This window comes from Erpetoichthys calabaricus, chromosome 10, assembly GCF_900747795.2.
Source record: "Erpetoichthys calabaricus chromosome 10, fErpCal1.3, whole genome shotgun sequence".
Lineage (NCBI taxonomy): Eukaryota > Metazoa > Chordata > Cladistia > Polypteriformes > Polypteridae > Erpetoichthys > Erpetoichthys calabaricus.
In genome coordinates, this window is record NC_041403.2 from 50,370,473 (window position 1) to 50,393,821 (window position 23,349).

The 23,349-nt window shown below is 39.8% G+C and overlaps 1 protein-coding gene across 1 annotated transcript in view; it reads right to left on the bottom strand.

Moving 5' to 3' along the window:
* ak5 (adenylate kinase 5) overlaps positions 1-23,349 on the bottom strand; it is a 480,651-nt gene that overhangs the window by 364,757 nt on the left and 92,545 nt on the right. Inside the window, 1 exon segment of the mRNA XM_028811187.2 lies at positions 3,947-4,138. Coding sequence (XP_028667020.2) covers positions 3,947-4,138 — 192 coding nt within the window.

The following is a 23,349-nucleotide window of genomic DNA, read 5'->3' on the forward strand; positions in this document are numbered from 1 at the left end:
AAGACAGACCAGGAGGGTAAGTGCTTGAAGCCTGAGTTTCAGGCACTGTCAGTTCTGTAGACATGTCTAGACGATCCTTACCTAGCACATAACTAGTAGTCTGTTGCATATACAGTCTTTATTATGAGAAAGTGCATTCTTATCCGATCGCTTGCTCTTTTGGAACTAAGGACTGTCATAAAGATGTAAAAGACGTTCACAACCTTTTTGAAGCTAAGCCTGCCTAAATGGAGAGACTGAAAACATCTCATTCTGGATTTACCTAGGGAAATGTCTGTGACTCCCCTAAGATGAACACAGAATTTAAATGTAAGACAAGCATACTGTTCTGCAGGCTTCTTTCAGTTCTTTGTGTATATAAGAGTAATAGCCACTTTTAAAAGCAAGGCAGATACTGCATATTCTCTTTAGAACTATGTTTTGCAGTCTTAATATTATTGCCTAGGCTACTGGTGAGGAATATGTTAGTTGTAGTACGGCTGTAATTCAAAAAGAACAAATTCCCTGGTAGCATTTGTTACCTGCTAGAAACAAATCCTCTTTAATAAAATCCCTGTGTGCATCCATGTGTCCGTGTGTGTGTGTCTTCTGGTGAAGTGCGCATGCGTAGGGCACTCTTTAATAAAGGACATCATTGCTGGGGAGAGTGCTGATTGGGTACTCGTGGCTGCGCACATAAAATCCGTTGCTGGGGAGACGCCACACATACAATAATCAGCTGCACGCCAGCACAGATTAAAATACTTGCTGGGGAACTGCACAGTATTTGCTGGAGAGACGCCACAGCCGCAATTATCAGCTGCACGCCACACATTACATCAGTTCCTGGGGAGACTCTGCTGATTGCCCACTGTTGTGACAGAAAATTAAACGCATATTACAGACAAGGCGGAAGTACAAGGAAGGGCGGAATGAGTGGCAGAGTCACCGGCCTCTAGCAGATGCTTCAAAGGCCGCCTGCCGCATCACACAAGACAGAGAGGGCGGGACCTATAAAATATTGGGCAGCCGATCCAATCGGATTTCGGTAAATGAGGTAACACCTAAAACATAACGCACGAAAAATCCAATCGGGTACTGAGACGCGGAGACCAGCTTCCCCAAAGAGGTGGGATTAGTGTTTGTTGTTGTGCAAGTGTTCACTCTGAGGATGTCAGATTTGCGATTAAGAAGCTTGGCCCGGTAAAGTGTAAAGTGTCAGTCGTTGAAGGGGTTTTCCTAAATATACGAATTTTCATGATATTACAATAGGATGACTTTTAAAAGTAGATTTATTTTCACGCACATAAAATCCGTTGCTGGGGAGATGCCACACATACAATAATCAGCTGCACGCCAGCACAGATTACAATACTTGCTGGGGAACTGCACAGTACTTGCTGGAGAGACGCCACAGTAAGCTAAAATAAAGAGAGGCAGGATAGGAAATCTTCAAACAGACACAACACATCAATCAACAGCCACAGAGGAGAGGATAAATGTAATATTAATTATACTTACTGTATTGTCATATACGTTTCTATTTTATTTTTATTATTATTTTACTTTAGGCTTCTTGCAAAAATATTTTTGACAAAAAAAAATTAAGACAAGAAACAGAATGAGGTCAAGGTCCCTTGCCATTTAATACAGACTGTTCCTACTAATGTTTATGCACTACTGTTCTAGCGCCTATTATTGTAACGGGCTTATTGTCTAGTAATTATAATAATATGACAGCAAGGTGTTGCCGTGATTAATGTTACTACCCCACATCCGAAGTCTATGAGGATTTCCCTCCTTAAACTCCAGTTTTCTATGGGAAAGTATTTGTGTCAAAATTAAATGCAATCCAGATATAAACTGATTGATCTTCACTACGGCACACAATCTTCATGTCAATTTAAAATGCAACACAAAGTTGTATTGTGTTTCATTTAATTTACATAGATTGTATGTCATAACTAAAAGCAAAGCAAATGATTTTCATGTCACTTAGAGGCTGTTCCAATTGCATTGCATTTCAATTAAAGACTGTGCTTTAATCATATCAAAACTGAATGTAATTAAATGACCAATCAGCATCAAAAAGTGGGGCAAGGGGCATCACTAATTGAGGAGTTCCACTTCGAAAAATGTCTGTGTTCTGCTGGCAAGCATGAATTTCATTATGGTGGAGTGAGTAACCAAAATGGTATTTTTTACATCTCACTAAAAAAAGTTTACTCTTATGTTAAGTTATCTAACAATGGGACATATTTTTCCATTCTTCTTCTGATAGTTCTGACTGATAAATCAAAAAGTTTAGCAATGGTACTGTCATCCTCATCTGCAGATATTTACAAACCACATTTTGGCGAATATCGGTGTAGGGACACCTCGCTTAAGGATCTACATAATCGCATACTGCTTTTGCTGTTGAATTTATTCAAAGGATGTTACTGTAACAGTTTGAAATTATTCTCCTGTTGCTGTTTCTATTATTCCAGCCCTTTCGAACAACTATTTAACAATCATTATTTACATCGCCAGCTTCCACCTGTTCAAAATGGCTGACCTCCTGCCTTATCAATTCCCCATTCCCCATTCCCCATCTTTAGCGCTGGGTGAACACACTTATGATGGGAACGCCTCTTACCTCAGTTGTTGACTCCCTTTGCCCCACCTGTTGACACTGATAGATCATTAAATACATTCCATTTTGGCATATTTATCACATGCAATAACACTCATTACATTTGCTTTGCTTTTTAGTTATGACACATGATCTGTGTACAGGAATGAAAATGCACTACGTTTTTGTATTACATTTTGAACCAAAACATAAAGTTTGTAATGTAGTGAAAAGCATTTGACCATTTGGTTGACATGTTTTTAGTTAATCCACAATACAAAACAAGCCAAAGTTAAATGCACCATGTGCATATGCAAGTTACTTTAACTGGACTGCTATCAGTCTCTAATAGTTTTCCTCTCACATCGCTATAGAACACGTGTTAAATTATTGGCAGACTCTAAACTGGTCCCGCCTGAAGGCGAGCATGAATGTGCCCTGCAATAGACTGACACCCTCGTGACACCTGACTCGTGTCTGCCAGTGCAGCTAGGATAGGCATCAGCCTCCTATAACCATAAACCTAAGCTGGATGAGGGGATTTGAAAATAAATGAATAATTCCAATAAGTAATCATCTAATTGTGTTTGGAAAGTGAGAGGAAATCCACATGGTGATAAGGAGAACAAAGTAAACCTGGGAACTGAGCTGAACTCTAAATATGATTAGGCAGTAATGGTAATTATTGTGCCTTTGAAACACCCTGTTACAATAATCATGTTAATGAAATAAATCAAAAAACTGTTTAGTTTGATGAAGAATAACAGTCTTTATAGAAATAAGCATAAAATGTGGCATTTATAATCTACAACCACGCGATTGACTATAAATACATAGATTAAGTACTGCTGAGTATTAAGCTTAATTTGCCACTCTAAAATTGTCCATTGTAAGTCAGTGTAGCCACCTGCAGTATGGACTGGTATCACATCCAAAATTGGATACTGCCTTGCACCCTGTGAGCAAGACCCAGTAATGGAAATAAGCAGGTTCATAAAATGAATGGCTTAAGGTATTCCTTTAAAATAAACTTGTAGAGTTATTTCAGAACAATAAAGGAAATTACAAAGCTCCACCAAAGGTCATTTAAAGGCTGTTGATTCACAGACAACAATGGCACTAGCATATTGTTTCATCTGCTTTCCTTTAAAGTCATATGAATGCTCCCAAGAGAAGCTGCTACCTGCAGGAAAGTCTATTGTTTGCAATGCTAAGTAAAATTACCACCTTTAATTTATAATAGAACACTTGAGAATGAGTCCTTTGCATTCTCAAATTCAGTAACCTTTGGAAGCACAGTGTGAGTGGTGGGCCTGGAATCTGTAAAAACACTTGCATGCTTCAATGTCTTACCGTCACAATGAGGCCCTTCTCTTGGAAGTACTTGACCAAAGGAATGGCATTCTGTTTGAAGTTAGCCAGACGCCTCTCTGTGGCTTTGGGATTGTCATCTGGTCTCCCTTGAAGCTCGGCCCGCCTCTCTAGTCTCTCTTTGAGTCTGTTATTGACACATGCCAAGAACACTACCAGGTCTGGAGTGCAGATCTATGAAGAAAGAACAAAAGAACTAGCATTAGACAGAGCCATGTATTTTTTTGCAGTTTGACTTCCATAGCAATATCAGGGCTTAAGCAAAAGACTATTTGTTAAACAACTAGGGCAGGGGATCAGGGGTAGGGGTCAGATGCCAGAAAGATCAAGAACACCTATGACAAAAGCAAAACATTAAACTGAAATCTTAGGTGAAAATAACCAAGTGAGAACGTCTAACTATTACTATTGAGCCTCCTCTTAACTCGTTATTTTTTAATGTAGTTTTCTTTGTTTTTAAAATTAATTAAAAAAATGTGCATGCAAGACATTGCTGGAGACCATCTTAAATAGAAAATGTACAGTGTCATCACACATAAAGATAATGCTTGGCCATGTCACCCTGTGTAAATGCAAAATTCAAGCTTAAAATGGCAGTGCCAATGCAGAAAATCAGCAACAAATGGCAGCATGGTAACATCACAGAAACACACTTTAAAATACATGTGATAGACACTTTTATTCAAAGTGACTTACAAAAGACGTAAACATAATAAAGTAACATTAGGCTAGGGCCCATCTGTTCAGCAAGTGTAGTAGGACAGGTAACAAAAGTTGATTGCCACAAGTGAAAGGATGTAATAGCTAATAAATGTACAATCATAGATTAACAATCCATAAAGCAATTAAACTTAATGTAACAACAAATCCACCAAAAATATGAATGATCACAGAGCAAAGTATTTTTTTCAATCAGTTAGACAGATGTCCACAGAAGAGATGGGTTTTCAATTGCTTCGTAAATACATTGAGGGAGTTAGCAGTTCAAATGGAGGTGGGCGGCTTGTTTCACCAACTAGAAACTACACAGGAAAAAAGTCTGGATTGACACTTGATACCACCCAGAGTTGGCATCACTAGACACTGTTCCCTGGCAGATCTGTTGGCGAGCAGGCATATACTGTAGCACCTCACCAGTGTCTCCATACTGTATACTCAGGTACTGACCCACTGATTACTCTGCAGGCAAGTCTTAGGGACTTGAACTTAATGTGTGCTGCTACAGGGAGCCAATGTAGCGACCTGAAGAGAGAGTGGCACGTGCCTACCTCAGCTGATTAAATGCAAGACAGGCCTCTGCATTCTGGACCATCTGCAGCAGCTTGGTACATAACAACCACAAAAATAGTTAAAATTATTATATACAAAGAAAACAGATGTTTTTACAAAATGATTTTACAGAACCTACAGTAAAGTCGCCATGCTATTATCTTGAGTAATCAGACTGATGAGTGTCATTTGCCACCTTCTTCTTAATTGTTCTCTTTGGGGGTTCACAATTACAGGGACTGATGATGGACTCAGGTATAGTATACTAGCTCAATGGTCTAGAACTTCTGGCAATAGCGCTTGTGAAACATTCAAGTCAGAATATAGAGTGGCAAGTCATTGTTGAAGGAAAGAGCAGAACACTTCTGGAAGAACATTTCCTGGAAATCTTAAAAACTAGACCTTTACAAAGACATTTTATTCTTTTCTATACTGAAACAGCCTGCTGTACTAGAGCAGCTGGTCATGTTACTTGGCTGCTGAAAATTGTACTTGGTCTGTTAATAAGTTTGTGTTTGCTTAAAAATTATGCGAATATTATGATAATTAGTTTAAGTACAACATGTACTGTACAACGTAAGCTCTGCCATATTGTAAGTTTAAGGTATTGCTTGGCTAAGCATGTTTTTGTTGATAAGATAAAAGAACCGATTTAAATCAAGTGTTTAATGCAGAACTACTACCATACTACTACTGTTTCTAATGCTGGGCGTACACAGGGTGATTTTTAGAAATCCTGGGAAAGCAACTATTCATAATGCATGCTAAAGTCATATATGTGCTCAAACTGTGCAAGCACATTTGATCTGATTAATGTACCACAACGTGGTGCTCAGACTCCATGTGTATATGGCCCTGACAGACAGTTTTACCGATTAAAGAAACATGATAGGAACAAACTCCTCAAAATGTCAACAAAGAAAAGAACTGCATTCCAGATGTTTGCTGTACTGTTGAGGCACAGACAATATGTTCTTTCTATTTTACAGAAAGAATTAAAGGTACTGTATGTAGTCTATGTAATTTACTGTGACAGGTGTTTATTTTGGGTTCTTTCAGTAAAGGCTTCCTAACATGGTTTTGTCATTGGCCAGCCATTTGTATGTGTGTTGATATACGATATTTAGACTTTTCAATTCAGAACAGTGAAAATGAGCATGACAACATGACAATACCCAATATACAATACATTGTGATTGATGCACAATGAAATTTCATCACAAAATCGGGTCATGAGACTGCTTACACTACAAGATAGCCAATTGAAATTTCTAACATGACAGAAATTCTTCTGATCATGTGACAGCCCGATAGTAAGATGCAACCAGCAACCCCTCTTCATATAAAGCAATGGCCGATGAAGCTGAAATTCAGGCTGACTGAGAAAATCACTGCAAATCTAACCTAAAATCTCACCAGAATCACTTTGTGTAAGTCCATCATAAGTTATACAAACGTGCTGCGCCATTTATGAAATCAGAAGTGTGAGCTAAAGCAGTTGTAAACATGACTTTAGTTTTATGAACCTTAGATATTAGCAACGAGCTTTATAAGATCAGTAAAAAAGCTGATCAAGTATAGAAGAGAGGAGAGAGAAAGATAAGACAGAAAAGAAGGGGAGAGAGGGAAAAAAGGAGAAGGAGGGAGAAGTGAATCCATGAATGGTCTGAGTTACTGCTGACACTTCATACAATGCAAGAAATGGGCCGCCTGGAAAGACTAAACATCTAGCAGTACCAGGTGGTATGGTGTTCATACTTTATTTTGTTTTTGTTTATGATACTATCTGTTTGAGTAATGTTAACAGATTTATATAAAAAATGTATTAAAGCCTGCTTTCCTGCCTGTATTTTTGATCTACTGAAATCATGTTCTTTTCTCAGCGACGTCAGTCAGAGTGAGGGAGAGCTCACACTCCCAGTAAGGTTAGGGAGGTCTACAGTGACATACTTATACCTGCAAGTATGAATGAATTACTGCCAGGAAGGCAGTGAAGGACTGTAGACTGGATGCATGTGCATTGCAACTGTGATCTGTATATCCATAAACTTTGGTAAGTTTTAAGACAACTTTAAGAAGTTTTGTTTTAAGAGGCAAACAAAAGTAGCAATAGAGGTGTGCCATATAACTGTGGGTTCACATTAAGATAAAGGAGGTTTATGTTTTATGGAAACATATCCCCAAAAGCCTTTTCATAATAAAACAGAAGTGGATTGTTGGATAAATGGAAAGTCTATCCATCCATCCATCCATTTTCCAACCCGCTGAATCCGAACACAGGGTCGCGGGGGTCTGCTGGAGCCAATCCCAGCCAACACAGGGCACAAGGCAGGAAACAATCCCGGGCAGGGTGCCAACCCACCACAGGACACACACAAACACACCCACACACCAAGCACACCCTAGGGCCAATTTAGAATCACCAATCCACCTAACCTGCATGTCTTTGGAATGTGGGAGGAAACCGGAGCGCCCGGAGGAAACCCACGCAGACACGGGGAGAACATGCAAACTCCACGCAGGGAGGACCCGGGAATCGAACCCAGGTCCCCAGATCTCCCAACTGCGAGGCAGCAGCGCTACCCACTGCGCCACCGTGCCGCCCATGGAAAGTCTAAACAAACCTAATATTTTTTATGACAGAGCAGTGAATAAATTTTATTAAGGACATGCAGGATATAATCAGAAAACAGGCTATGTTCAAAGAACAAAGTTCAGAAAGACTAATAACCAGGATCAAGTGTGGCAAAAATGTTCTTGTCAAAGTTCTTTCCAAAAGTCTAAAAAAAACAAAAACTTCACAAATTCTCTGTTTTGCATGAAAATCACAACGTCTTCCTTTTGGTTTAACAAAACATTCAGAAAGCAGGCTATGCACCCCACCTTTCTTAATATACTGGCTTGATGATATAATGTGTCGCATTAGCATCGGCTCATGTAGGCATCCTAGGATACAGGCATCCTTATAGTTAACGATATGATGGCACCCATCAAAAAAACAAAAAAACAAAAAACAAGTGGCAATGACAAAGACAAATTGTAAAAGAAAAAATGGTGATGCAGTGACATCACAAAAACATAAAACAAATAAATACAGCATTAAACTAGATCCTGTTGGGAAGAAGTAGATTTGGGGAAAACCAAATATCTGGTCTGACAGGCTAGTAAGCACTAAGCAAAGACATTAATCAAAGCCAAAGCAGGATCTGACATCAAAAGACATCCTTGATCACAAACCAAAAAAAAACTAATAACAAAAGAAATTGTCCAACAAGTTGGTCAAAGAGCGTTTTCTTTAGTTAAGTAAACACCAAATATTTACTGAGCATATGACCACATTCTCATGGCCTCACTCACTCACTTACACGTACAAGTCGCAATCAAGAGCAAAATGACTTCATTACTGACACTGACGACACCACCATGGTGAGACTTGTTTGTGCCTTTTATGCATTTCACATGGTGTGATAAGGAGCATCACTTAGTTTAATCCATCTACTTATTTTTCAAGTTTATATTCTTAAGGCAGACATTGCCAAACAAACAAACAAAAGAAAATGTAACAACAGATTCAATAAAGTGTCATTATGGTTATGTCCACTTTAAAACAATTTAGTTTCCTAAGAAAGAAAAGTTGTTTCTGCCCTTTCTTACAAATTCATTCTCTGTTGATGTCAAAGTTTAGTCTGTTATCAATGATTGTCCTCAGATATTTGTAGTGCTCTACCATGTTGGTTGAGCTGGTTAAGTTTGCAGATGATACCAAGATAGGTGGATTAGCAGATAATCTGGTATCCGTTATATCATTACATAAGGACTTGGATAGCACACAGGCTTGGGAAGATTTGTGGCAGATGAAATTTAATGTAAGTAAATGTAAAGTATTACACATAGGAAGTAAAAATGTTAGGTTTGAATACACAATGGGCAGTCAGAAAATCGAGAGCACACCTTATGAGAAGATTTAGGAGTCATGGTGGACTCTAAGCTATTGACTTCCCGACAGTGTTCAGAAGCCATTAAGAAGGCTAACAGAATGTTAGGTTATATAGCACGATGTGTGGAGTACACAGGCTGATTCCAGGGCTACAGGGGTTGAATCATGAGGAAAGATTAAAAGAGCTGAGTCTGTACAGTTTAAGCAGAAGATTAAGAGGTGACATAATTGAAGAGTTTAAAATTATAAAGGGAATTAGTACAGTGGATCGAGACTGTTATTTTAAAATGAGTTCAACAAGAACATGGGGACACAGTTGGAAACTTGTTGAGGGTAAATTTCACACAAACATTAGGAAGTTTTTCTTTACACAAAGAACGATAGACACTTGGAATAAGCTACCAAGTAGTGTGGTAGACAGTAACTCTTTAGGGACTTTCAAAACTCAACTTGATGTTTTTTTGGAAGAAATAAGTGGATAGGACTGGCGAGCTTTGTTGGGCTGAATGGCCTGTTCTCCTCTAGAGTGTTCTAATGTTCTAATGCTCTAATGTTCACTGTCTACCCTTTGATTAATGTAGAGGGAGCAGGAGAATGGAAGCACCTACAACCATATCTTTTTTCTTAGAGAGATTTACAGTTGCAAAAATGAATGATCACACCTTTGAACAAACTAATCAACAACAGGTCCGTGGCTGTCCTCCTTATCTTGTAGAAGACTCATAAGGACAGTCATCTGCAAATTTCAGGATATGTCTGCCTTTGTGTGAACTTCTGCAGTCATTTGTATATAATATAAACACAACAGGTGACAGACCACGACCTTGTGGTGTTCAGATAGATATATTTAAGCTATCAGAAAAACAGCCATTAACACTCACTCTTTGTGATCTGTTAGTTAAAAAGTCCAGACTCCAGACCACCAAGTTAGGGCCCAAACATTTTTGAGCAATCAGTTTATAATAATAATAATAATACATTTTATTCATATTGCATCTTTTCTATGCTCAAGGTGCTTTTCGACTAAATTGTGGAGTCAGACTGTATTTCAAGCTAATGAGAAATCTATAAACAGCAATCTTGCAAGGTTTTTGATCCTCCCAAATATTCATAACTATATTGGAAATTCAAGGTTTATTATCACATTCAATGAAAAAGATCCAAATTTTCAGTATTCAGATTGCTTCTGTGTTATATTTAGCCTGTTTTATGGTGCTCTCCATATTCCGTCCATGTTCAGAGCCCACTTATTCCAGTACAGAGCTGTGTGCAGCCTAGCCTGAGCCGATTCATATAAACCTGCTATGAGCAAATTAATGGATTGAAGAGCAGGGGGGTATTTTTCGTACATGGATTAGTCGTTTAGCCGGATGTAATTGTTGACGATTTGGCCTGATCCTGGATCTGTCGGTTTTTCGAAACTCTTGCTGGAAGTGTTGTCATAGCAACACATCCTAATCCTCAAACCTGCTCGGAGCAGGTTTGTTCTATGTAAACAAGGATTAGCTCACACACTTAATCAGTGTCCATGCATGGAATTCATTAGATAGATAGATAGATAGATAGATAGATAGATAGATAGATAGATAGATAGATAGATAGATAGATAGATAGATAGATAGATAGATAGATAGATAGATAGATAGATAGATAGATAGATAGATAGATAGATAGATAGATAGATACTTTATTAATCCCAGGGGGAAATTCACATATTCCAGCAGCAAAAATATTAAATTAAAGAGTAATAAAAAATGCAGATAAAAAAAACAGACAATAACTTGAATAATGTTCAACGTTTACCCCCTCTGGTGGAATTGAAGAGTCGCATAGTTTGGGGGAGGAATGATCTTCTCAGTCTGTCAGTGGAGCAGGACAGTGACAGCAGTCTGTCACTGAAACTGCTCCTCTGTCTGGAGATGACACTGTTTAATGGATGTAGTGGATTCTCCATAATTGATAGGAGCCTGCTGAGTGCCCGTTGCTCTGCTACGGATGTCAGACCGTCCAGCTCTATGCCAACAATAGAGCCTGCCTTCCTCATCAGTTTGTCCAGGCGTGAGGCATCCTTCTTCTTAATGCTGCCTCCCCAGCACACCACTGCGTAGAAGAGGGCACTCGCCACAACCATCTGATAGAACATCTGCAGCATCTTACTGCAGATGTTGAAGGATGCCAGTCTTCTAAGGAAGTACAGGCGGCTCTGTCCTTTCTTGCACAGAGAATCAGTATTGGCAGTCCAGTCTAATTTATCGATCAGCTGCACTCCTAGGTATTTATAGGTCTGCACCCTCTGCACACAGTCACCTCTGATGATCACGGGGTCCATGAGGGGCCTGGGTCTCCTAAAATCCACCACCAGTTCCTTGGTTTTGCTGGTGTTCAGTTGTAGGTGGTTTAAGTCGCACCATTTAACAAAGTCTTTGATGAGGTTTCTATACTCCTCCTCCTGCCCACTCCTGATGCAGCCCACGATAGCAGTGTCGTCAGCGAACTTTTGCACGTGGCAGGACTCTGAGTTATATTGGAAGTCCGATGTATATAGGCTGAATAGGACCGGAGAAAGTACAGTCCCCTGCGTCGCTCCTGTGTTGCTGACCACAATGTCAGATCTGCAATTCCCGAGACGCACATACTGAGGTCTGTTTGTAAGATAGTCCACGATCCATGCCACCAGGTATGACTCTACTCCCATCTCTGTCAGCTTGTCCCTAAGGAGCAGAGGTTGGATGGTGTTGAAGGCGCTAGAGAAGTCTAGAAACATAATTCTTACAGCACCACTGCCTCTGTCCAAGTGGGAGAGGGATCGATGTAGCATATAGATGATGGCATCTTCCGCTCCCACCTTCTCCTGGTATGCGAACTGCAGAGGGTCGAGGGCGTGTTGGACCTGTGGCCTCAGGTGGTGAAGCAGCAGCCGCTCCATGGTCTTCATCACATGTGATGTTAGAGCGACAGGCCGGAAGTCATTCAGCTCACCAGGATGTGATACCTTTGGGACTGGGGTGATGCAAGATGTTTTCCAAAGCCTCGGGACTTTCCCCTGTTCCAGGCTCAGGTTGAAGATGCGCTGTAGAGGACCCCCCAGCTCTGATGCACAGACCTTCAGCAGTCGTGGCGATACTCCATCTGGACCTGCTGCTTTGCTGGCACGAAGTTTCCTCGGCTCTCTGCTCACTTGCGCTGCTGTAATTGTGGGTGGGGATGTCTCTCCTATGTTGGTATCAGCAGAAGGATGTGTAGAGAGTGCAGTAATCCGAGGTGAGAGTGGGTTAGGGTGGTCAAAGACTATTAAGACTATTAACTATTAAGACGTGGCTTCACCATTCATGAATGAGCGACCAATTGATATCGGTGCGCAAATTATAAGAAGAGAATTTCATATAGAGAGGGTTTTGCGCGATCGGCAAGATCCTTTATTGCTTCCGGAGGAAATTCTTTTCGAAAGATACCGCTTTAGCCGAGGGGGAATATTGTACCTCAAAGATTTATTAGCACCTTATATTTGAAGTCAAACTAGGTGAAGTCGGGCTCTCACAACCACACAGATAGTATGCATTGCTTTGAGGTTTTTTACAAGCGGCACTTTTTTATATAGTGTAAGCGATGCGGAAAATCTAACTAAAAGTGCAGTTTACCAGGCAATTCGTAAAGTCTGTTTGGCTCTGAAATATTTCCTTCGGTTTTCATAGTGTTTCCTGGACACCTGCGTGTGCAGACAATAAAAGAGGCATTTCATGCCATTGCAGGTAGGTAATACACAGGCTAAAACACCCACAGTTCCATGAAGAATCTCAATCAGCCTAACATTCTCATTACCCAGGATTTCCAAATGTGATTGGGGCACATGGGACTGATCAGAGTGGAGTTTGATCAAACATTATTTGGAAAATGTACCTCTCCTCCTGATGAATAATCAGACACAGTGTCTTCATCAAATATTTGACCTTCGTCAATATCTCATTGGTCAGATGCAGGTTCTAGGGATATGACATTTCCTGCAAATGACCCAACAAAAAAGAGGACTATATGGAACATACTTATGGCACACATGGAGGACAAATATATGCAATGACCATCCTTTACCTGAAATGAAGTGACCACTGCATCTTGCCACTGGTTCTGAGGAGGAGCTTCCCCCTGGAATGCCCTCAGAAACAGGGCGATGGGCATTTTGCTGGAGAGCCAACTCTTCTGCAGGGGTTAGGTCTGGACCGTGTGGACCTCCACCTGTTTTTTGCTTGTCTGCCTTCTTATTAGCTTTAAAATTAATGTTTTTTATATTATATATGATTATTTATGTCAACAATTCTTTAAATAGTTATATACCAATATTTACCAATTTGAATTATATTCTTGTACTTCACTTTAACCTGTTCCCATGTTCTCCTTGTGCTCATGTTTGATCTGGAATTATGACATATTAAATAATTAATCTGACACATAGGAAATGAAACGCTGCATTCAGTAAGTACAATGCACACTACTTAGCGTTTAATTTGTCGGCCACTTTTTGTCAGCCGCCTTTTCTGGTCTGGGCTGCTTTTGCAGTGTTACCCCTTGTGCATATTAAATCTTAAAATTCTTCATGTCCTTCAAATAAAAGGTCTTGCGCCACGTGTGTGAAAAAAAAATGCACCCGTTCTTTCATCATTTTGTTACAGCCTATCATGAGTGTCACCGGCATTAACTTATCCAAGATGAAGCACCTGATCTCGGATGAGACGTACGAAAAATAGCCCCCAGGTAGTGCCATTTTTTATTTATTTATTTATTTTTTACAGACAGGGTACATTTTCAGTCACCAAGTAACATGACAAGCTGTTTTAACATAGCAGCATAGAAAGGATTAAAACATCTAAATAACAGTTCACTTTTAAACATTACAAGAAGTTCTGCTCCCTTCTCCAACATGAATGCAGAAAACAGTGGTGTTTATGGCAAAACATATTTTTAAATGACCCTGTGTTTATGTCACCAACAGAACAATTAAAATAGATATACAAAAAACAAGAACAAATTTTTGAGATAGGAAGTATCAGCCTCAGTTCCAGAGGAGAAACAATGAAGGTTCATTACATCCTCCACTGGCTTTTTATTGGCCAAGTGTGTCCTTGGAAGGTCAGGCTCCTACCCAGTAGTGATCCCTTTTAATTCCCTTTTAATTGCAACAGTAGTCTCTACTTGTCTACTCTCTACATAGCCCAAATCCTTAACACTTGACCCACATGGCTGAGTTATCCCTAATAACTGACAAAGTTAAACATCTCTTTTCAGTTTGGCAACAAAAACAAATTCATATTAAAGAGTAAGTCAGTCTAGAGTGAAAGAAATAGCATGTATTTAAGTCCTGTCCAAAGTCTAAAACCATCTGCCACTAGGCAGTATTTTAGAAGACCCCATGATGAAAGTGCATTTAGGTGATGAACAGTTAAAAGTTACCAGGGGCTGGAATGGCATTATCCCACATCCTTCCTGAAGTCAAGCCCTAGTGATCCACACCTACATATTATCTGTTTATGAGCTGGCTGTGCGCTATCATGCCTGTGTGGGAGTTTGTGCTTATGTAAAGTTTTTGCTTTATCATTTAGAGTGTTGCACTAGAAATGTACTTTTTCTGTTGTTTTATGCAGCAGTCTCATCTGTATAGGAGCAGTGCTTGTGTGTGTATGGGTGGGCGAGGGTTTGGTGGTGGGAGCAGTGTATAACTGGTGTTTAAAGAAGAGAATGGGCAACAGGGAGCTCAGGACAGGGCGGCTTTAACTGTTTAAATGCTGGATTTGTCAGCAATATCATTTATAATAACAGAACCCTGAGGATGAAATAAAATATTACTAGGGGGCTCCGCCCCCTGCTCGCTTCGCTCGCCAACCCCTGGTGTTGGGAATGACAAAGAGCGTGATGTATGAATGAGATATAGAATAGTGTGATGGTGTAGATGATGCAAATAGAAAGCAAACAATAAAGTGTGTGGCACAGTGTAAAGGTTTATTTGAAAATTTCTTTGTACACGCCGTTTAAGTGTAAAAGGTAATTCCAGCTCAGAACTTGTAAGGTCAATGAAGATGGTTATTGTTGTGATCAGAGTCAAGTTTGACAGAGCTTAGAAAGAGTTGTGTCTCTCCAGGAAGTAATGGAATGACTTGGGTATTAATGTTTTCCACATTAATATTTTTTGGACATAATATAGTGCGTTGTGTTAAAAGGGGCATTTGGTCTAATGAGATTGCTGTTCCAAATGTCTCTGTAACTAAGTCGTCGCAGATAAAGGCTTGAGGAATTGTAATAATATGTGGCTGAAGTCCATCTGTATTGGTGAGTGTACCATCTCTCAGTTGTAATAAGCAATTGTTATGATCTGGTTCTGGACATCGTATCTTTTTTACTAACTGTATCTTTTGAAAGCAATGCCAATTGTCTGCGTATTTTAAGGTGCACTGAACAATAGCTGAGTGCATGGTATCTGGAAGAATAGCTAATCACTGTCTAAAATCTCCTCCTCATAAAAGTACCTTTCCTCCAAATCGAATATTATTATTCATAAACGTTTGTAGAAGTTTATGAATGGTGTTGAGTAAGTGACTTCATGCCATTGAACATTCATCAATAAACAACATTTTTTCAAGACGGATGTCACGTGCAGTGCCAGCGTTAATGTTCATAGTGGATACCGATTTGTAGGATCTAATGCAGTCGATAAAGATTTCACTTTCAGGTACATCGTCAGTTATAAGCTTCTGTAGATATTCAGTATATGAATGTAAAGAAGGCAGTCTAATTTGACCCTTTTGACAACAACGTGTAAATGTATAACTTGTATTGCCAGTTGTTTCTTCAGGGAAGTGAACTGAATGACAATGATTGCAAATGACATTCATTAATCCGAATGAATTTTCCTGGTGTATGTTTTGCTTGTGCCGTTTGAGAGGCGCGTTGTTGCATGTGTAGTATTTGGGACGTGTTGTTTTGGAGCTGTAATCGATTTGCCTGTGCTGTGTGAGAAGCCCGTTGTAGCCTTCGCTGCCATTAACGTATGTTTGAGACGGGAGGTGTTTCGTTTTGAATCCGTGCCTGTTGCGATGCAGCACTTTGATTGATAGATTGCGTCATGTGGATCTAGGATGTAGATTTGTGCATATTTGCGTTGATTTGTTTCAGGGTGCACTGTTCCAATGCGATGCAGTATTTGTGCACATATGCGAAAGCAGTATGGGCCATTGCCTTTTGGTGGCCTGATATTTACTCCGGTATATGCAAAAGCAAATGAACTATTGTAGGATCTAATGCAGTTCATAAAGTTTTTACTTTTAGGTACATCGTTAGTTAGAAGCTTTAGTTGAGCTTTGCGTTTTTGGAGTCGAGACATTTTTTCTTTTAGAAATATGGATAAGTAATAAGGAGTATTGCACTCACTGTTAATATGGAGCCTTTTCTGCGGTTGAACGGTTAATAGTGCCTTATTGTAATGAGATCCACCTATGCTGCATAGCCGTCTATTTTGTTGTTTCTTTCGTGTTCGTGTGTTTGTTCCTGTTATCCTTTCCTTTTCGTTTTGTACCCGTGACCGTGTATTCATGACTTGTTTCTTTCTCAGCATGCGAAATATGGATAAGTAATAAGGAGGATCGCAGTCACTGTTAATATGTTTCCTTTTCTGCAGTTGAACGGTTAATAGTGCTTTATTGTAAGGAGATCCACCAATGCTGACACCTATGCTGTCTAGTGTGAAGGTGTTGATGTTCACTTTAGAATATGTGGCTTTGGGTGTCACATCTTATGGATGGATGTGTGTGTGTGTGTGTTTGAGGATTGTTGTTGCGCGAGCGTCTTCTTTCTTTTTGTGTTCCTGTGTCTTGTTGAATCCCCCTCTTTGTGTGTGTCCCGTCCCTTGCTTGTAGGGTCTGTGGGGTGGTTTTGTGTTCTTTTTTTTGTGTTCCATGGGCTTGTTGAATCCCCCTCTTGGTGTGTGTCCCATCCGGTGCCTGTAGGGGGGGGGGGGTGCCTTGCTGTTGTGCGCGAGCCTCTTTTTTTTTTTTTTTTTTTTTGGGTCTAGTTTCGTGTGCAATGTGTTTCGTGCTTTGCTTGCGTTTGAATACTTTTTTATGTGCCTTTTCCTTTTTTCGGTGCTCTTTGCGCCTCATTTCTCCATTTTTCCTGTGCTCACTCCTTTTTTCTGTGGTCTTGTCCGCCTCTCGCGGCCCCTCATCCACCTCTCTCGCCCTCTTTTGTCCGCCTTTCTCGGCTCCTCAGCCGACTCTCGCGGACTCTTTTTGCGCCTGCGCAGTACGTCTTTTTGCAGCTACGGCCCATTGCCGGATGTGCCTGCGTCCATCATCCGGTTTAGCATTCTCGGTTAGTAATATGGATAATGGTAAAAACATAGGCAAAAAGAAAAAAGTAAGATCATAATAATCCATTTTTTTAAAGGTGGAGTTGTTAAAAAATACTTTGAGAAAGGTATAATCATCTGATCGAGCCCACTGCGATTAAACCGATGAAAACTCAAGAGAGTGTTTTTAGGCCAGAGAAATCACATGTCGGTCAGCTCCAAAGACACCAACCATAAGAAAACCATTTCCCCCCAAATTACTCCATCTACCGTATCACCTCAAGTAGCACTAGTTCACTCTAAAAGTAGCCATCTCAAATGCACTTCAGAGCAGGTCGTCCATCTGAAGTTAAGCATGATCAGGCCTGGACAGTACGCAGATGGAAGACCAATCAGGAAAAGCTTGGGTTGCTGCTGGAAGAGGTGTTGGTAAGGCCAGCAGGGGGCGCTTACCCTGTGATCTGAATGTGGATCCCAATGCCCCAGTGCACTGATGGGGACACAATGCTATAAAAATGGCACCTCCTTCGGATGAGACATAAAACCGAGGTCCTGACTCTCTGTAGCCATAAAAGACCCCTGGGCATTGTTTGTAAAGAGTAGGGTGTATCCTGATATCCAGGCAAAATTGTCCAACATGGCCTAGTCATTCTTGCCCGCTGATCATCCCCTGTCTCTAATCGACTATCTCTCTCTAACCCCTTCACCACCTAATAGCTAATGTGTGGTGAGCTTAATGGCACAAAAATGCTCCTGGTGGATGCAACACATATTACTGGTGGATGAAGTGGCTCCCCACTCACTGAAGTGCTTTGAGTAGTGAGAAAGGCACTATATAAGTGTAAATTATTATTATTATTATTATTATTAAAAGTCACATTTCATCAGTCCTCAGTTTTTTCACATAATCTCATAAATAATACTATACTACAGGCTATGCCGGCGGTGTCCATTTGTACTTGTATGTTTATTTCAATGCAGCTTTCACGGCAATCAGTGGAATATTAGCCATTATGGGACTATCCCTCTATCTGCTTAGTTATACAACCTAAAAATAAACATGATATTTTATTGTATTTGGAGAGCAAAGCAGTAAATGCTGCTGTCTTAATCAAATTCAAATTGTAGCTCAAACGTCATCTGCGTGGAGATTGTATGTAGGTTACCTGTTACTTGTAGGTTTGTGTGTATTTTCTCTTTTGCAATCTTGTTTCTTTTTGTAATTTTTCAATTGAAATATTTTCTTTTATGTGATTTTCCTTCTACTGTAATTTGTCTATTGTTGTTTGTAAAGCACTTTGAGCTAAATGTCTGCATGAAAATGCACCAAAGAAATAAATGCTGTTGCTATTCACTTTGTATGCTGGGGCTCTTTGTGACAAACTAGTACCCTGTGGAGGGTTTGGTTCTTTCCCTGTACTCAGTCGCGTTAGTTGTTGTGTTACACCCCTTGTATTTATTTTGTGTTTAATTCTTGATTTTGTTTTGTTTAAACTATCATTTTCCACCTTTTCATGTTATTTATGTTAGTTTTGTTTATAATTTTTTAATGAAGTCCTGTTACTTTAACTATGTATGCATCTATTGCGTGTACTTTGTGGATGGAAACCCTAGAGGCAGGCCCACCCTGATGTAACTAGTGGGTCCTACAACTGGCTCTATAAATCACTGTCAGGGAAATGAGAATCTTACATCAAGAAGCCAATGTTTGATATATGTTTGCACCCTCTACAAAGTTAACATCCCATTTGAAGATGAAGAAGTCAAATTTCTAATTTTTGAACAACAAACCACGTACAGTACTGCAGTTGAACAAATTGAACTTAAAAGATAAGCTGTTAACTCGGTGTATACAATTTAAATATAAATTGAGCAATTTACTCTTATAAATCTCAGTAATCTTGTAAATGTGTCCCCCTTGAAGTTTAGACGCTCAATTGATGACCCAGGGGTTGGAGTATCCCGCAAAGCATCAAGTGCTGCAAGGAAATGACACACAATCAATGACCAAGAGGTTTGGGGGATTGGAGAACCCTGTGAAGCAATGGGTACCTGCACACCACTAAGCAATTAAACACAGTCGACAAGCTTTGTCCCATGATAGCATCTGCACTGCAGTTCAAAAACAGATACGCCACACAGTTCAAATTGCTGGGCTAATGCCAGGATCACCAGCAGGAGAGTTGTGCTGCGCGTAGGCAGCATGTGTTGCATTCATTTCAGTTCCTCTTCCCCCCAGCAAAAAGGTCAATCAAGCTTGAAAATCAATGACGTTTCATGATGAAAGCTTGCATAGAAGTCAATACTCAACCTAATTCCATTCTCTTAAAAAAATTATTATTCGTCTTTATGAATGCTGCAGCAAGGAACTCATGAGAACGCGTAGTTCTGCAGCTCATCCATGGGTGACAATTGCACATTTCATTTTATACCATAGAACAGGAGCACTAACTATTAAATGACCTACTAATGATGGCACACTGCAAGACACTGATTGCACCATGATAAAGTCGGACAACGCAGCTCACTCAATTTTGGCAAATGAAGGTGCAACCTTCCTCTTTGTCACACCCCCTGAAATGCAATCTTGAACATCCAAAGTTGGAAAACCCTACATTATTACAACGAGCTTGAGGGAGCGGGCCATGTGAATCTCAGTTCACTATAGCAAGACTGAGGAATATAACAAAGCATTGATCTAAAGTAAGATATGTTAATTGTCGTAACACAGTAAAGAATTATATCAGTTTGCACCAATCAGTATACCGTCATGGCTCAACCAGAATCCCTCCCAGGATTTGGGTTAAATTCATATTTTCTGTCGTCTTTGTTCATTTTTGATTCTTTTGTATGTATTATGTTTATTTGTGTTTATTTGCCATTACGTTTCAATGTCTCGACTTTGTTCCATGTGTTTTGTGGGTGGTCCCTCAGGAAGTGGGGCCACCTGCCTATCACTGCCAAGAACAGCCCTCCACCTTATAAATTTGAGGGTCTCCCATAGTTCCTGGCATTTCACATTGAATGCGCCAGGGAGTTTTTGGTGAGTTCTTGTGTTTTCCTTGTGCTTGTGCTTTTGATAACTCTGGATTCCCAACGTCCGTATTCTGTTTTTTGACTTTGCCTTGGGATTCCCGTATTAGGACTGTGTTCGCCTTGGGTTGCCTTGTGGTGTTTTTAGGCAAATTTGTTTTGCATTTGTGCACTGTGGAGCTTAACTCTGTGCCAGAGCATTTTTGTGAAGAGTAAAACCTTTTTGTTTTTTATGAAGTTTCTACGTTTGCCTGTTTATCTAGCAGGGGTTTGGTGGTATATACCCCTCTTGTGGCTATCATTAAAAGTGTTTTTGGAACTTTTTTGAACTTTTGTGCTTTAGACCTCTTAGACATAATGCATACAAATAGATGATATAATCTTCAGCACACGTATCTCTTTATATTACCTAAGGTCAGTCAGTCAGTCATTGTCCAACCCGCTATATCCTAACACAGGGTCACGGGGGTCTGCTGGAGCCAAGGCAGGAACAAACCCCGGGCAGGGCGCCAGCCCACCGCAGTATTACCTAAAGGTTCCAAAATAAAATGTTTTTGGCACATATCTGTATCTAAAGAGGAACTTGTTATATATAAATTCTTGAGAACAAAATGAAAAGTATTAATTGTCATTATTTCATTGTTCCCTTGGTAATGTGCCTGGTACAAATAGTACAGAATGTCTTAATTAGGCAGGCAGTCACCGTTAGAAGCAAGTTCACACAGAAATAATAAAAAAAACACAAGGAAATGTTTTGCTTTTCTGCTAGGACTGGGGGTAAAATAAGCAATACGCTTCCCTCAGTAGATATTGTTGAAATGTTTATAACCACCCTCAGATCTGTCCACTTCAGCATTTTTTATTTTCAAATTTTGTATCACACACTCAAGGCAATTCTTTATCAGAAAAAATACTGCATTTTATGTTATGTGAAATTATCTTCATAGCAAGTCTTACAAGCCTGATTCTAGCTAACCAATGTACATAAATATTTAAAGTAAAACTACATTTTATTTATGAATAATATGCTAAAAAATGAGAGAAAAAAAGAAGCCTGGATAATGGCGGTGCCAAACACAATAAAATAATAAGCAAACTAAATTACTCAACATTAAATCAAAACTAATAATTCCACATACTAACTAACTGACTACACTAAATAAAACAAATATAAATACAGTGGTTGATATACACATTGTCAGGCGTGTGCGTCTGAGGGACTCCTCAAGGACTCATCCAAGGTTTGTAGTACCCCACTGGGGCGAGAGGGGGCACTGCCACTAACATGCTTGTGCATTTTTTTCTTCCTCAGCACAAAGAAGACACCTGCCAAGGGCAACTGACCACACCCCTTCTAGCTGGACCGCTATAAAAGGGAGACGCCCCCAAATGTCAGCGTCTCATTTGGACCCGAAACTTAGAGAGAACGGAGCTCCCTAACTTTCACCGCTCACAAGAGATTTCCTTTGATTTTGCCATAGAGGTGATTTATATTTATTATTGCACCATCAAGCATCTGTTTATTTTATTTACCCAAAGATTAGAAGGATCGACCTAGCTGTCACCCCAACACTTTGTATGGGCACTGTGTTTCTTCCACCCATTTCTTCCCAACATCTAATTAAGCATATTAAATGTCATCTCAAACACTACTGAAAAGAAGTATAAGGCTGCTAACTTGATTATTGCGTAAAGACAAAACATGCTTTACAAAAGAAGAGTCAGATCTTCTATACTAACTAACTTTCTGGACATTGCTCTGTTAAATGTGGCCTGACCTACTCCCCCTCATACCCTGAAGCAGATACACTTGCATTAAAACCCCCCAACTCAAGGAGACATGTGGACCAGTCACAGCAGGACAAGTCAGCAGGCCAGCCAACAAAGAGGGGCTAGGACCAAGGTGAGAAATTGGGTGGAACAGGTGGAGAGACAAGACCCCCTAATTAATCTTTCTGACCCTCTGGAAGCATCAAAAATCAAAATTGTAGGGGTTACTAAAAATACATTTTGAAACCTTGTTATGGTGTTATAAACCAGCCAGGGTCCATTACTTGGTTTGAGAAAACCATCTAAATTCTTTGTTAGTTGTGGTAATTATACTTCAAAGACACATGATATCCTATATGGTGTTCCACAAGGCTCTATCCTGGGTCCGCTGCTCTTCTCAATCTATATGCTTCCGTTAGGTCAGATTATCTTAGGGCACAACGTGAGCTACCACAGCTATGCTGATGACACACAGCTGTACTTATCAATAGCACTTGATGACCCCGATTCTCTTGATTCACTAACACAATGTTTTACTTGTATTTCTGAATGGATGAATAGTAATTTTCTCAAGCTAAATAAAGAGAAAACTGAAATTTTAGTGATTGGCAATAATGGATACAATGAGGTTATCAGAAATAAACTTGATGCATTAGGATTAAAAGTCAAGATGGAGGTAAAAAGCTTAGGGGTAACTGTTGACTGTAACCTGAATTTTAAATCGCATATTCATCAGACCACTAGGACAGCATTTTTTCACTTAAGAAACATAGCAAAAGTTAGATCTCTTATATCATTGAAAGATGCTGAGAAATTAGTTCACGCTTTTGTTTTCAGTCGACTAGATTACTGTAACGCACTCCTCTCAGGACTACCCAAAAAAGACATAAATAGTTTGCAGCTAGTGCAGAATGCAGCTGCTAGAATCCTAACCAGGAAAAGAAAATCCGAGCACATTTCTCCAGTTTTGATGTCACTACACTGGTTACCTGTGTCATTCAGAATTGACTTTAAAATTCTGCTTATGGTTTATAAAGCCTTAAATAA